This window comes from Populus nigra, chromosome 15, assembly GCF_951802175.1.
Source record: "Populus nigra chromosome 15, ddPopNigr1.1, whole genome shotgun sequence".
Classification (NCBI taxonomy): Eukaryota; Viridiplantae; Streptophyta; class Magnoliopsida; order Malpighiales; family Salicaceae; genus Populus; species Populus nigra.
In genome coordinates, this window is record NC_084866.1 from 4007217 (window position 1) to 4024344 (window position 17128).

The following is a 17128-nucleotide window of genomic DNA, read 5'->3' on the forward strand; positions in this document are numbered from 1 at the left end:
TTTTTTATTTAACAGTGTAATAAAAAAAATACACTTGCAGAAAAAGCAACATAATAATTTTTTTTAAAAAAATAATTATGATGGGTTGTAAAAAAAAAAGGAATGCTTGATAATATTATTAAAAGACTTCTATAATATTATTCGAAAAAAAGTAAAAATTAAATGGTATTTAATAAAATAATATCTAAAATCTACTCTTGATTAATTTAAGAATATATATATATAATATATATAATATATTTTAAATTTATTCATTTTAAAGAAAATAATTTTTAATTTATGGGAAAAAAACCTTAAAACAGACTAGGTGTGTGGGCCTAAGTGACCTAACAAGTCTAGCCTATTAAAACTATGGTCAGGCGAATGGGCTTGAAAGCCCATGTTCGTACACTGAGGTATTTTTTTTATTTTAAAAATGGGTGGATTAGACATCATCAACCCAATAATTAAAAATAATACAGATGATGTGTCATCTAGTAGCATAGTTTTTGGTTATTAAAGATGTGGTCAAAAAATAAAGCTTGGTTTTTTTTGCCTAAAAAACTAAAATTTAATCCATTTTCATGGAAAAATGACACGACCAAAAGATTGATGTCTTCTTCCAAGTGCAGGAGTGTCGAAGTAGTAAATAACCCGGTAAGACCGGGGTCGAACCACAGGGAGGTTACTTGTATAAATTATAAGCAATAATACAACAACAATAGTAACAACAACAATAGTAGTAGTAGTAGTAGTAGTAATAATACTAGTAATAGTAATAGTAATAGTAATAGTAATAGTAATAGTAGTAGTAATAATAATAATACTAATAATAATGATAATAATAAAGATGAAGAAGAAGAAGTTGATGAGAACTTTGAGATGGAAGATTAACGTAAAGATTAAACAATGATAACAACAAATGTCAAGGTTAAAGGATCCACTAATGGTATTTCAAACAAGTATAGTATAAACCCTTATTATTCAATTGGAAACCACACACAAGGAGGTTCCAATCAGATTATAAATTGTTAACATGATTACATTAGCTATCTTATTCGAATAATGCTAATACTTGTAAATGTTTTCAGGCATTCATGATTATAACTTATGTTAACAACAAATCAAGTTCCTTTCATAGCTCAGGTGTCGGTTATACCATACAGTATGGGCTATGAAAGTGCCAAGTATTTGTTGTACCAAGTGTTATACAACATAAATCTAGATTAACCATTTAACAAGCAAAGTATTAAAAGTGAATAAGATAACAAATATAAAGTATGTTAGTATCCAACATTAAAGTCCATGTTGAGTTTATATTATACTTATCCTTACACCATTAGTGTAACCTTTTCACCTTGACATAATTAACTTAGCTAGACATAATGAAAGAAAGAAACATAAATAAACAAGATAAGAACATAAGTAAGATAAAAGTTAACTAAATAAAGGAAAGGAAATGAAAGGCATAAACTTGATATTAATGAAAGCAAAGCATAAGCAATACAAAGAGAGAAAGCAAGAGCATGATCTTGATCTCAACACCAAGATGCCTAAATAGATGGCAAATGCCTCCTTTTATAGGCTAAAATTCGGAACTATTGATTTGTTGACTAATTGATGAGTGGGTGGTCATATCTTGACTTGGTGACAATTCTTATCTTCTTGTCTGCCAAAAACATCATTGATGACATCATAATTTGAACAAACTTAAATCATGAAAGTTCTAGGAAATTGTCTCATCTTTCCAGGGTAAAAATTTGAGATCATTTGGACTTCTAGAACTTGAGATATGGGCTGAACACTGAACAGTGTCTGGGCTGCAGGACATATTTGGACTTCTTTGTTGTTGCTACAATTTGGACTTGAAAACAACATTTTTAAATCTTAGGCTCCACATGAAAGTTGTATGCCTATGTCTTATCTTTCCATCCATATAAAATGGACCTAAATCCAAGATCTACAGCTCCAGATATGACCTAATTACCGAACAGTGTTCCAGTTTGGACTGCACCAGCATCTCTTTTCTAAGTTTGGCCATCTCTTTGTCCTTTCAATTTCAGTACTTCAACTCATCAATCAATTCTTTCATTTATGTGATAGGCCTGCATTTAAGACGAACATTTACCATAAATTAAAGGTATCTTATATAATTAGATATGTTATTATAAAACATGCTTTAGTTAAGGAGTTATTGATACTTCAAGTGCAAAATGATGATATAAAACCTTGATAAAAATGCACTTTCAAGTACTAATCAAAAAACATCTAAAACCACCCTTATAACCTTATTAAACTAATCTTTCAACTAAAAAAACTTACAAAATAGTTTTAAACACATAAAATTAAATTGAAAAAACTCTCTCGATCTTGATCTGCCTTTTCTAGCAACATAAAAGGTTGAAAACACTATAATAACACTTTTTTTTTCAAGAGAAATACTTTGATAACAAATTTATGTTTTTTTGTTAATGAAATCTCCTCAACCAAATATTTTCTCACTTATTGATCATTTTTCGCCAACCCTCTCTCCTTATAATTGATTTAAAAAAAAATAATTTTAGATTAAAACACATAATTGTCAAACTAAAGCGACAAAAAAAAATGTAAGAAATCTTAAAGTATTTTTTAGAAAAATAGGGCTACCTTTTAATTTTATTGTCAAATTTGATCGCTAAAACTTTAATTTTTATCTTTCTAAATCAAACATGAATTTAACACCATAATATCTTTTTGACACCCTGAGAATCTTATAGATTCAAATCTAAATTCTGTCTGGATACATTCAGAATAAAGATCTTTTAAAAAAGATGAAAAAACAAAACTATTGAAATATTGAAAATTGAGCTGTAATTATGGTAAATCAAGATGTATACGGGCTCCCGAGCTCGGGTTCAGGTATTGTTCAACAAGGTGAGGAACTGTTTTGGACTGGTCCATAAGTTACGTTTGGGCTGCTCTCGTTGAGGTTTCATGCTAGCAAGTTTAGCGTAGACATCAACCAAAATTTCTCCTCTGCCTTTTCGAAATAACCCTTTCCCAACAAATTTCTGAAAAGTATCTCAATATCAAAATAATTTTAAAAAGTAAGAACAGTTTAATGGTTCATGCTATTTTCAAATTATTCTTTTAAATTTATAATTGTTGAAGTTGCACTGCTATCAACATTGCAATTAAAAAATAAAAAAAAAACAAATTAAAGCTACATGATAAAATTATTAAACTGATCTTGTAATTGAAATGTTTGTGATATTTATTTTTATGTTTTAACTTGCTTGTTAAATTAGTATTATTTGCTTGAAAAGTATTAAATTAATGTTTTTTAAGTATTTTTGAATGATTTTAATGTGTCGATATCAAAATAAAATAAAATTTGATAAAACATAATTTTAATATATTTAAATTAAAAATATTTTTTAAAAAAATTATATACCATAATATGAAACACACAGTTCCAATATACTTTGATATGCTTTAAACATTTTTTAACCTCGACAGGCTTTGCCATTATTTCAAAAATCAAAGAAATCTTTAATCATGAGACGTTATTAGAAAAGAAAAGAAATAAAAAGAAGATCATTTCAATGCCTTTTGTTTTTATGTTGTGTGTTTTAAATTCAGAATCCTTGATAAAATTAATTTATATCAGAAATAAAAAATATTACTTATTCTATTTTTAATAATGCAATTTATATATTTTTTAAATAAAATAAATTGCATTGTTTTAAGATATACCAACACATCGAATTGTATTATTTTTTAAAATATTTTTGAAATTAATTTATTTTTTAAAATATTTTTAGAAAAATAGCTATTTTTCAAAATCACTCCATGTCGTTGAGAAAAGGAGACAAGGAAATTCAAATGATTGGGCAAGTCATTAATCCAGGTTAATTAGTAGAAAATGTTCACAATTTTTTCTCGGTAGTAGATCAATGGTACAGATTCCAATAAATCATGGCCTTAATTTCTCTCTCCAATTAAATTTCATAATTGCTTATCAATATTTGTTTTAAAATGGATATTTAATTATTTTTTAAAGTGTTTTTTTTATTAAAAAGATATATTAAAATAATATTTTTTAAAATAATATTTTTGATATCCATATATTAAAATAATTTTAAACATAAAAAAATTAATATAAAGTAAAAAAATAAATAAATATTTTAAAAGTATTTTTTTTTAAATAAACAAATTAAGATCTTATAACAAAGTAAGGGATATAAGTGTAGAAAATATACATGCGAGTGTTCCAGTTGCATGAGGCATCCAACACTAATATATCCTTTGAATGAACAACACTGCTAATTTTTCCTCTATCATTTTGAGTTGGTTTGGAAATGTGGTTGGTTGTATGTTTTTAAAATTTTTTATTTTTAAAAATTATTTTATTTTTATATTTTTGGATTGTTTTGATATTCTAATATCAAAAATAAATTTTAATAAATAAAAAAATATTATCTAAATATATTTTCAAGTAAAAAATACTTTTAAAAGCAACCACTACTAGGTATAAAAAACACCAAATATCAGCCACTACTTGCAAGAAGCTCAAAATAGTAAAAGGTGCATGTCCACTCCATCACCAATTCCGTTTTCAAGGTTTATTTTCTTGTGATACTCAGCTCAATGATAGAGTTTCTGGGGGAAGCTTGCTATTACTAAAAGTAGCACAGGCAGGCTGCATAATCCCATACAAATGATATTCTAGCAGAGACCGGCAGAATCGATGCTCCGACAAGAATTTATGTGGAAATATATATCTGGAAGACAGCAACCTCTGAGTTACTTTCGGAGAATTCAACTTTCCCACAATTATTGATCGTTGGAAAAGAGAATATATTTTCGGTTTTATATTCCAATATGTTGAAATAGGTCCACATGCATGTTTCAAGAAAAAATAATAATATCATATTTGTTGACAGCAATGGATATATAATTCGAAATACATTTTACACAACTTAATGAAAATATTTAAATCTTATCCTTGAGTCATGATTTAAAAATTATTCTTGATAAAACTTAAAATAATACATATATCTTTTTATAATTAAAGGTGATATATACGAGCTAGAATTTAAAAGTAAAAAAAAATAATCTTTATGATTTTTATTGAATAAAACCTTAATATTCTAAGCTTTTAAACTAAAGCACAATGTTCCCATTTTACCCAAATAGCTTATAGTAAAGAATCAATTTAATCGTAAAGAATCAATATATGAATTCGTGACCGTTTAATTATTAAGGTTCTGATATCATATCAAAACACTAATACAATCTAATAATTTAAACTGTTAGATGAAGTCTCAATATATAATTTATATTATTCTGTTAGGTGAGGTTTCAAGATATAATTTATGTTATTCTTTAATACATCTCTTCAAGTGAAAGTCATTTGGACTTGAAACTTGTACAAGTTCACATTACTTTGTGCTTAATTTTTTATCAAATAAATAGGGATGATGAGATTCGAACTCGTGATCGCTTGGTTATCGAAACTCTGATACCACATCATAGAACTATTCCAACCAAAAAACATAAGCTATTAGATAAAATCTCAAGATATGATTTATATTATTCTATAACACCTACAATATCCAAGCATATCCAGACAGGTACATTTTTCATCCCTGGTGATAACCTTAAATTCATCAAGTAAACATGCCACTATTTCTTCTCATTGGTTATTAGGGCAACAAGAATGATGGGGAACAGGGCCACGAGACTAAACTCCAATGGTTCAAAATTTACTCACAAGAAAACGAACCTTTTGGAGTATTCTTTCTTGAAAGATGATGCATCTTTAGTAGACGGCAAGCCTGATATGGGTTCATTATCACCATGGGAATCCTTATCACCATAGGAAGAGAGTGAGAGAATATTATTTGCAGCTTCCCAATCAAAACTCGAAACGCGTCTGCTCGAATTCTCATTCCATTGTGTCCCTCTTACAAAAAGGAGGAGACGTGACAACCAGCCGAGAGAGACACTGACAGTGATCAATATTGAGGGCGTTGCCAATCCTCCTTTAAGGGGCAAAGGAATAAAGGGTATGCTCTCTCTCTCTCTCTCTCTTCTTGATCTTTAAAGGAAATAACGTTCTTGATACAAGGAACTTGGATTGCTTTTGTTTCTCTATATACAGAAAACTAATTCCTGGGGGCGGTTCGTTTTCTGGAGAGGAACCCGATCAGCTCAGAAAATATTCATCAATTGCGTATAACTTAATTATGGCTCTCTATGTATTACAAGAAGTAAATCAATAATTCAGCACTTGTTCAAAGAACTAAAGATTTCACTATAAACAGCTGAGTTAAGATATTTATTGTAAGTAAACTTTTAAACATTTTCTATATTATTTAGACTAATATTTTTTTATCCATATCGTTGACTTGTTTATTTTGTTATGTAGGAACAATATAACATTGATATGCATGCCAAACACAAGAATGACCCTTCAACCCATCTGCAATATGATTTGGAATTGTGGTTGTAGGCTGGAGCAATCAGGGGACTCAATAGGATCAATTTTATGGTATCTCTATGACTACAACTCGAGATATAAGGTTAGGCTGTAGTGTCTCGACCATAGACACCCCATAATCTGGTACAAGTCAGCCATCACTTGCTATTAAGGAGTTGGTTGAACAATAAATTGGTGTTCTGAGGGTCGAAATTGAGGCAAAATATGAATAACAAAAAAAATCAGCAATGGAAGGAGATTATTGTATACATGTCCAATCATTATCCCCCTGTTACGGGACCTCTACAAGATTTTACTTCCCCTTCTCCTCCATCTGCAACCTCTTCTTAATGTTTATAAATAATAATTGATTTTTATAGTTAAACTAATTACATTAAATGAATTCTTCAAGTTAAATACTGTTTTAATGTTGTTTAATGTTAAAATGTTTTGATAGTATTAAAAAAAACAAATTAGTACACCACTGATGGAATCACCAACGAACATAAAAACTTTGTCGGTACAACATGTCAATTTTCCTCGGAGAACTACAGCTTGTTGTTAACTGTTTTGAAATATACGGACAAAATTATTAATAGAACATGATTGTCAGTGATTCTATTGGTTATCTATCGAAAAGACATGATATATTACTGATGATTTATCTGTCGATGATTCTGTAGGTAATGTTTATTGACCAATAGTCTGATAAAAAATAATCATTGCATATTTTTATAACCAATAATAATATTATGTTAGCCTATCCGTCAATATTTAAATGAATAATAAAATTATTGACGGATATGAAATCATAAACACGACACTAGCTACCAACATGATTTTTTTAGTAAATTCATGGGTAATATTTTTATAGACAGCAACATAGCTTTGACATGGACAAAATATTTCATCAGTGTAATTCAATTTTGTGTTGGTGTATTAATTGTAGTCTTGAGGCTCTTCTAGGGAGACCCTCGTAAGCAGACAGGATAAGCATACAAGTAACAAAACTTGTGCGAATGATGCCTTTTTAAGGACATTCGAACACCTTCATATGACCGAATTTATATATATATATATATTCTCATGACTAATTATGTCATTGTGATGTATAAGAACTATTTAATTAGCCTAATTTTACTCTTTATGGACATAGAGTGTAAAAAGGATGACATTTTAATTTAGAGGTATTTAGAAATATGATAGCGATTATTTTTTAAAATATTTTTTATTTGAAAATTCATCAAAATAATTTTTTTAAATAAATTATTTTTAATATTAGCACATAAAAAAATATAAAAACATAAAAAATTAAATTAAAAACATAAAAAAACTTTATTTTTATACTTTTAAAACTAAAAAACAAACGGGTTGTTCTTGATATAAAATATCTAAATTTTTCTTGGAAACCCTAAGAAAAAATTTCTAATAAGTGGTATCTTTAGATACATTTAATTTGTGTAACTGTGTTAATTAACTCTTACATTTAAAAAAAAAAAATGAAGTGAAAGACCTATCGCATCTGCAATTTCCATTTTCCCTTTACGAGAGATAGTTGGGAATCCAAGCATGGATATAGGGGGAGCGATAATACAAGTTCCAAAGTACAAAATAACAAAAGGAAAAGGAAAAGGGAAGACAAAAGCACAAGTGGACCAATCATCTTGAGAGATTTGTGACCATTTTGGATCCACTCTCTCCAGCATGACACGTGGATCTGATATTATTCTACCCATTCACCATCATGTGTGCTCTCTTTCCTCCATGAACTCTATAAATAGCTCCTCTTCCCTGGCCATGGCATCGAGTAGCAGAGACAGTCCCTCCCTGCTACTGTTCTTGCCATCAAGCCTTCACATTTCTCCGCTTACTGCTTCAAAGATGGACAGGAAACAATTGCAACACCAGGTCGCCTACATGAGGAAGTCCCTGTTTGATCAGGTTCTGTCCTCTTCGTAATACAAACTGTTGTCATCCTTACATGGAGTATTTTGTTTGTATTTTTTTTCTCTCAAAGACAAAAAACCATGTATAGCTTGATGTGGAAACCTCGTCTTCCCTTTTAACTTTTGTTTCAAGGTAGGTTTGCTTTGATAAAACAAATTTTCTATAGAAAACAGTTTTATAAAAAATATATTATTTTTTATTAATAATAATAAAATATAAAAAAAAATGTTTGTAATAGAAATAGTGGTAGTAATAGTGGTTCTGATAATAATATTTTTAATAATGATAAAAATCTTACGGTAATGACTGCTATAATAATAATTATATTGATGGTGGCAATAATAAGTAATGACGGTAATGATGATATGATAACAGTGTGATGTTAGTGATGATGCAAGTAGTGTTACTTTAAGTAATTAATTGATGGTATTGGTGAAAATTGTAAATCGATAATGTTTGTGTAATTTTTTTTTAGGTTAAAATATTTTTCTTTTATCGAATAAAAATATATTTTTTTCTTAAAATATATTTTTTGGCAAAATAAATAAAACTCTCGCTACAAATATCATTCTAGGGAAACTATAAACGCCTTATAAAGATCAAAATATACGAAAAATGCACAAACTGACTTTTAAATAGATTTACCGATCATGAATCACGAATGCTAACTTCGTGCTTTGCTATCTTTTAAATAGATCTCTCTTTCCTCCATGAACTATTATAATCAATTTTTGGGCTTGTTCTTGTTCGAGCTATGCTTGGTCCAAACCTAGATTGGGCCCCCAGTTTGCAACTACATCAATAAGTAGAGGATTTATAGTTTAAACTTCTGAATTAAAGAAAGATAAAGAGAGAAAAACCATGTTGTTAAAGTAGGAGAACAGGCAGGTCTGGTGGCGTAAGGTGATTTTAATAATCGATGATTGCAGGGATACCTTGATGATCAATTCAATCAACTCGAGGATTTGCAAGATGAAGCAAACCCAAATTTTGTAGAGGAAGTTGTGACACTGTTCTACAGTGACTCCGCTAGATTCATTCAGAACATTGAGCAGGCAATGTAAGTATACAGTAATCAACGTTACTACAGCATAACGGCGGTGATAAAAGCTGTAAGAGCGACTCTTTTGCTTTTTTTATTGCTTGCAGGATCAAGAAGCCTAATATTGATTTTGGCAAGCTGGATGATTACATGCATCAGTTCAAGGGTAGTAGCTCAAGGTAATTAGCTGTTGTAAACTATACAGAAATATCTTGATTTACAAATAAGGGAATTAAAATGAAGATCGTCGTTTAGCACTTTGCTTGATTTATGCTTATCTGTTGAAAATTCTTAATAACTTGCAGCTTTGGAGCCAAGAAGATGAAAAAGGAATGCTCACAGTTCAGGGAATGCTGCTCTGCTGGAAACATCGAAGGGTAACATATATATATATATATATATATATATATATATATATATATATATATATATATATATATATCTCCTATGAATTGCTTCGAATTCTCGGCCCTTTTTAATGGTTTGTCAAATTTGCAGATGCATCAAGACATTTCAACAAGTCAAGCAAGAGCATGCCACTTTGAGGAGGAAGCTAGAAACTTACTTTCAGGTCTGAGCGGCAGTGTAAAATGCAAGCAGAAACTAATTCTAATGTCTGTTTTAATCAACCCACCTCGTAACATATGACCTAAACTGTTTCTTCTATGTGTTGTTTGTAAATATTTTTCAGTTGGTAAAACATGCTGGAATAGCTGGGAGAACATGAAGTTCCAATCCATATATAATATACGAGCCCAGTAATCCTAACCAGCATTTGGTGGGTTATTTCTAGACGCAGGAAACAGAGTTATTATCCATGGCTTCCCTGGGAGTAATGTTATAGATATGTAGATCTTATTCCAACACTTCCCATGGTTTTGATTGCAAGTTGGAGAGACAGAGCGTCCCAAGGCCAGGCTCATATGCTTAGCAGAGACTAATGTAATGTCAACTTAAGAGTCAAAATGTATTTTATGCACTTCAATTACAAGTTAATCACAACTTTTAAACAAGAATTCGAATCTTTGGTAGTGTTTTAGGTGAGGAATCTCCCGTGTTGTTCTGGGCAATCCAAGCCCTTACACCTGGATTTGTGGTTATTGCCCTGCATCCACTTCGTCATTCAGAGTGAAGTATTTACCACCTCGACCAGTCATTCAAATGGATGGCCGGATTATCTTTTCGGTTATGTATTTAAATGAACAAAAAATAAACTAATTTAAAAGAAAATGGATTATCTAATCTTTTACGATGTGTGTGGTTAAAAAACAAAAGGAGGAAAATTACGAAAGCAATTTGAAAGAACAAAAACTCTGCTCAGGGCGTGGCACTCCATACATTTGCGTGTAGATCATATTAGCTGCTTACTATATTTTAAGCAATAAAAAAGAGGCTCGATCACTGTTTCCTTCTTAACTTTTGACTTGCTGCGTGTTGGTGCACAAAGATTTTGATTCCCAGGCATTTGTGGAGCAATCAGTCAGTGCTGCTGTTAAACAGGGGTGGCCTCGAGAGTGTGTTAAGCATTGAACCATACAAGGGTGACATGGATTTTTGTTCATTCTTAAATTCTTATAGCAATCAAACTCAATTCTATATTTTTGTACATAACTAGAACAACAAAGCCAATTTCCCGTTATCCAAAAATCAAATCTTTGCAAGCAAAACAAATAATCAACATTGCCCACCAGTGAGCAATTAGTACTACAGAGACTTAGATGGACCGAGATTTATCGGTATTGGTTCAAGCCTATTTTAAGAATAACTGATGCTTTGAAGAATCTCAAAATAGGTTTGGGTTCAGGCATCATGACTGAGTCAAGACTCTAGGTACACGGCCTGGCATCCTTGGGCCCAGGAAGAGCGTTTGGACCCAATGGCTCTAGGTGCATGTCGTTGTGCCACTTGAGCCCTATCACCTAGCCTGAGCTTAATATTTTGAATCTAGACTTGTGGTTTGGAACTAATGCATGCCATGCCCCCCTAGAATTTTTGACTGACCTAGGCTTTTTAGCCTAGAACCCACTTCATTTACATTTATAGGTGTACAAGTATTATATAACCTACCATATTTTCATCTTATTAATATAAGTGTTAGATATATTTTTCCCTCATCAATGTTAGTGTCAGAGATATTTTTCCCTGTTAATATTTGTGTAAGAGATATTTATTCCTTATTAATACATATATAATAAATATTTATCCCTCATTAATATTACCAAGATGGAATAACTTTTTAGTCACCTCATTCAAGCAAGGGGTCAAGGTTTAGAATGTATAAATATTCCTTGAACCACTGAGATAAAGGGGTTCATAATTAGTTCATTCTCAACATATTCATATAGCACCATTTTTTTAGAGAGCATTTATTTCATTCTAAAACAAGAACAAAAAACCTTGAACTCAACCTCGGATTAGATTACCTATTCTCGGCTCCTATCATTGGATATTTACTATTGGGTATTTTTAGATGTCTCAGAAGATAGTCGAGCACATGACATCATTTATATGATCCGGTGAATAGTATCATGGTGCATCCTTTCGATAGTGAAGCTTGAAAGTAGTTTGCAAGATATGCATCCTCAATTTTTTATGGAACCATATAACGTGCGCCTTAGTTTATGTATGGATGAGTTTAATCTGTTTAGGTCATATTAGCAATTTACAACTTGCTTCTGAGGATGTTTATGAGGTTATAATTCATATTTTTATCTACAATCATACCTGGTCCTTACAGTCCAAGTATGCATATTGATGTTTGTCTTTAATTATTAATTGATGAGTTGAATCAGTTATGTTCATCCAGGGCTTTGGCGTGTGATGTATCAAGGAAACAAAATTTATTAAATGAAAAAAGTTTTGATGTGGACTATAAATGATTTTTTTGAATGGAATGTCTTTCAAATGGAGCACACATCTGGTCTGGAGCGACTAGAATTTTCTCTTGAGTCTAGACCTATCGTACTGGTTTATGAATATATTTGTTAGGTCATCTATATAATTTATCTGGTGTAGATATTCATTTAATTGTGGTAAACCCACATATAACTATGCAAAATCATCTATTATTACAAGTCTGACTACATTAAAATCTGGTCAGCTTTTTTAGAGCCAACTAGATAAATTTCTTTGAAAGCTTCCCAACTTAGAATCATATATGTTCTAACAGAGGTAGAGGGACAAGTGAGGATTCATTGCGGGAAAAAGAATAATGTTCAAGTTCGAAGTTGATTATACAATGTAATATACTTGGGCTTGTTTCTCATTGTATAATTTGTATTCATTTTCATGACTATTTTTTGCAAGTAAGAAACAACACATTATATTCTTTTAGAACACGCTAACTGTTAGTTTTAAAAAAATCCATCTTCATCTTCTCTATCTTTCGCTCTACACCTCTCGTTAGCCTCTGATTCTAAGTTTATAAGCTAAAAATAAAATAAAAAAGCAAAGAAAATCCTTATTCATTGCAACAAGCCATTACAGTAAAATTGAGATCTATCATTTTTTCTTTACTTATTAATTGTTGTTTTGAGGCCCTTCCTTGGGAGACCCTCATAAGAAGGATATGAACACAAGTAACAAAACTTGTGCTAATTATGCTCTTCTAAGGACATTCGAACACCTTTACAAGATCTAGTTGTTTTGTCTGATGATTAAGTGTTTATCCAATGCTGAGGCAAGGCAGGCCTACTCCAAAGCAACAAGGAATTGTTTTCTACTCCTGGAACGGAGACAGCGGATTTGGTCAGCCTGTTTAATGCCAACCAGACAACTTTCTTTGAAAGCTTCACAGCTTCGATGATCAAGGTGAACCTCATAGGTTTTGTAAGACTAGAGGGTATGTGAGGATTCATTGTAGGGATGTGGAAAACTTGGACTTGATTCTTTTTGTAAACTTGTTTTGAAATAGCAACGCTAATTAAAAAAAAAAAGAATAACGATTAAGCTTTTCTCCAAGCGTGGATTTGCTAGCTACCCCTATTGACAATATAATTGATATTCAATATTGCAACAAGTTGTTGACAATGATATTCTAACATAAACATTCCTTAGATTGGTAGAAACAAGACTAGTTTTTCCAAGTAAATGTTTCTGTGAAAGATGGATTACTTTTTAGTTTCTGCCCTTTTAGATCAACTGTAGCAAACTTGTCAATGGGTGCATCTTCATCTTCAAATGGAGCAGGAAGTTGAAGATTTGCTTCAGTAGTCCCATATATATATATATATATATATATATATAGGCATAGAAGGCCAAACTAGCTTTGATATTTCTCTTTGAAACTGAGTGGAGTACTGTCAATATTCTTGATGCAAACCAATATGGCCATTCCATTCTTCTTCTTCTTCTTCTTCTTCTTCCACAAGAGTAGTATTGTCGAGTAGCTTATTACTAGCTTATACAAGAAAACAAGTTCGAACCTTGACCAAATTCTACGATCAGAGCTTGAGAAAATGGTGATAGACGATCATGGAGTTGCGACATCTTTTCTTTGTCTTTACTTTCTGGGCTGTTCTGTACGAGTAAGAAACAACATATTATATTCTTATAGAATAAGTTAAATGATAGTTACTTCTAAAAAAAACCCATCTTCATGATCTTCTCTATCATTTACTCTACCTGTCTCGTAAACCTCTGATTCTAAGTTTAGAAGCTATAAAAGAGAGAGAAAAACAATGAAGATCCTAATTCATCATCATGAACATAAAATTTATATCCATCCTTTTTTCTTTATTTTTTAATTATAGTCAGGAGATCCTCATAATATTTGGTTTTTTTTTCTCAACTTCATACTTTATCTCCATAAATATTCAACATCTTTAATGTCAAGGCATCATCAGAAATTTGATTTTCTTTGTCATCCCAAATCATAAAACCCTTCAGGTGAATGTCAAAAACTTATTTTTATATTGTTTTTCGAGATAATAGAATTGTCATGATGAATAACGAATCCATCATTTTTTTTTTCATGGTGAAAAATAAATTGTTACATAAAGCTCAAACAAATAATAAACCAGGGTTAATTCTGAGGGGTATAGTTTAACTGGTCAGGTCTTAAATTTGCTTTCTACAAGCCACCAATTCGAGTCTCACAAAACTTAGAGTAACTGAAGGTTTACATTGTTGTTAATTTCAGGTACCGTGAAATTAATTGAGGTGCACACAAATTGACCCAGACACTCATATTAATTAAAAATTAAAAAAAAAATAAACAAGGGAAAAACAAGAATAATTCATTTACCACTCACAAAAAGTATTGGGGATTAATTCTGAATGAATAAAAAAATTGAGCAAAAAATAATAATTTTTAGGGTTATTTTAGTTTCGGGATATACAAATTAATTATAAAAAATTTGTTTTTTTTTTTTTTGAAATCAAGGACGACAAGCATTGTATACTATAATAAATCAACAACATTTAACAAAAACAAAACGAACTAGCTGTGAATTTCAAAATCTCAATTTGAAAAAACAATTGTTACATGTTTGTCTTTTGCTCGGTTTGAGATGAGAAGAGGAAGAGAATTCTAGGAGCACAACCTAAGCAAAAATCACTTTTGAGAAGGGCAGATTTTTGGGTTCAGCTAATTAAGCAAATCAATTAAAAAAAAAGTAGATTAGGTTTTGATTTTGCTTTTAGAATTTGTGTTCGTTGAGAAGAGGGAAAAGTCAATGTATAGAGCAAATTGTTGAATTAATATGTTTTTTGTGTTATATTATATTTGAGGATAAATTTATTTTTTCATCTAACCTTAAATATTGCATTGACCCAATTTAATTTTGCATTGACCCAGTCAGTATGTAGACTGTAATTTATAAAATTATAGAAGAAGTCAAGTGTAATTGCGAGTAACCCTTGAATGCCTAAGAGAGTAATTTTTCATAGATTAAATAAATTATATTTGACAATTCATGCTTAGAAACGAAAATAATAAATCTCCTTCTTGATTAATAGACCAGCCTCCAGCCAGGGATTACCAAAATCAAGTTAGAATGTTTTTTTTTATTATTATTAATAAAATAAATATTTAAATCTGCTTGTGTATACTTTAATTAATTTTATAAATTTTAAAATTAATAATTATATAAAACTATAATAATTATCATAGTTAGAATGTTACAATCTGTAATTCTTATCTGTCCTTGTTGTCAGAAGAAAGGAAATACTTCATTAATTTAAAACAGATTAATGTAAAATGCAACTGCAAGAGAACGTAATATTTGAAAGGCGTACGTAGACCGTAAAGTACATATATACAACTCAAAAAAAAATTACAAAATTTGTCCTGCTGCTACTCACACTAATTAATTATTTTCATGAGTTGCCGCTTATTATTGGCTATAACAATTATAGTTTGCTTGGAAGGAAGATAAAAGTTACTTTTTAAATATATTAAAATATATTATTTTTTTAAGATTTATTTTTAATATTAGTATGTTAAAACGATTTAAAGATATTGAAAAGATATTTAAAATTAAAAAAGTTTTATATATATATATATATATATATATATATATATATATATATATAAAGAGGAAGTGGCGGCTGAAAAGAGCGCAGCGACAATGAATTGATCACGTGATCAAATCATCCCCAAAGAGGTAGAGAATTCTCTCAACGGCCCAACTAGGCTCAGTCGTGGTCCAAGCCAGACTTCGTGAGGTTGTCGGCAACGGTGCCCTGCATAGTGGGCAGGTATTGTGATTCTCGTCATGATCGTGATCTACCCATCTATCTATGCACTCCTTATGGAACACGTGGCCGCAGTTCCTCAACTCTCTGACCTCATCTTGATCCCTCAACTGGCTCAAGCAGACAGCACATGTGTCACAAGCCCCTGGCACCCTCTCTATGACGTCATTGAAGGTGGTCGAAATCAGACCGTCCCTAACTTGATGTGGAGAAGGAACAGGATGAGATTGCTGTAGAGAATCATTGCTAGAGGAGGATAAATGGGCTCTGTTCTTAAATCCCAGAGCCCGGTCCCAGGCCCATCTCAAGACTGCTAAAGCAAGAGCTGCCTTGTAGATAAGATGGGCTACTATTAACCCGGACTCTTCTGCGAAGAAGCCCATTATATATAAATCAATGCAAACAACACAGTTCCAGTGAGGGAACCCTAGAGGAGGGAGGGAGAGGGGGGGAAAAAAAACTAAGCAAGAAGGGGAAGAAGAAGAAGAAGAAGGGTGAAAGGGAGAAGTTCCAGCGAGCATCTTGGGTGGTTTATAAAGGCAAAGGTGAGGGGTGATAACGGTGGGAGCCTTTTGCTTTACCTTTTTTTTTTTTTTTTTTTCGTGTAATTATTTATTTATTGTGAGGTGTCCATGTCTGCTAGGAATAGAGGGTCACTGCCGACTGGTCACAGTCATGTGCATTCGTGTAGGTCACACCACACAAAGACGATGGCTTCTTATCTCTAGTTACTTTTATTTTAATAACTACTATATATATATATATATATATATATATAAAAAGTTGTGATGGATTGATTAAAAAATTATAACATAAAGGTATAACTTACTGGTCAGATTTTAGATTTTTTTTCGAGAAATCACCGGTGTAAATTTTATAAATCTTAGAATTACTAGAGGTATCGTTAATTTCAGGGCTATGAATACCTATATTTAAAAAAAGAATTATAACATAAAATTAAAATAAATAAAGAAATAATATAAAAACAATTTTCTTTTGCA

At 30.9% G+C, this 17128-nt stretch overlaps 2 protein-coding genes across 2 annotated transcripts; one reads left to right on the forward strand and one right to left on the reverse strand.

The window, feature by feature from the left end:
• Window positions 1-8214: 8214 nt before the first annotated feature.
• LOC133674918 (histidine-containing phosphotransfer protein 4-like) lies at window positions 8215-10447 on the forward strand. The gene is made up of 6 exons (XM_062096212.1): window positions 8215-8383; window positions 9319-9449; window positions 9539-9610; window positions 9737-9808; window positions 9930-10002; window positions 10123-10447. The coding sequence occupies exons 1-6, from the start codon at window positions 8240-8242 to the stop codon at window positions 10156-10158; spliced, it is 528 nt and encodes a 175-aa protein (XP_061952196.1). The 5' UTR covers window positions 8215-8239; the 3' UTR covers window positions 10159-10447.
• A 5506-nt stretch (window positions 10448-15953) lies between these two features.
• LOC133673701 (probable E3 ubiquitin-protein ligase XERICO) lies at window positions 15954-16622 on the reverse strand. The gene has a single exon (XM_062094566.1). It carries the CDS (start codon window positions 16508-16510, stop codon window positions 16010-16012), a length of 501 nt encoding a protein of 166 aa, XP_061950550.1. The 5' UTR covers window positions 16511-16622; the 3' UTR covers window positions 15954-16009.
• Window positions 16623-17128: the final 506 nt, after the last annotated feature.

Coding starts and splice junctions, on each gene's coding strand:
- LOC133674918 (XM_062096212.1), top strand. CDS start 8,240: ATGGCATCGAGTAGCAGAGACAGTCCCTCCCTGCTACTGTTCTTGCCA. Junction 8,384..9,318: donor GGAAGTCCCTGTTTGATCAG/GTTCTGTCCTCT, acceptor CGATGATTGCAG/GGATACCTTGATGATCAATT. Junction 9,450..9,538: donor CAGAACATTGAGCAGGCAAT/GTAAGTATACAG, acceptor TATTGCTTGCAG/GATCAAGAAGCCTAATATTG.
- LOC133673701 (XM_062094566.1), bottom strand. CDS start 16,510: ATGGGCTTCTTCGCAGAAGAGTCCGGGTTAATAGTAGCCCATCTTATC.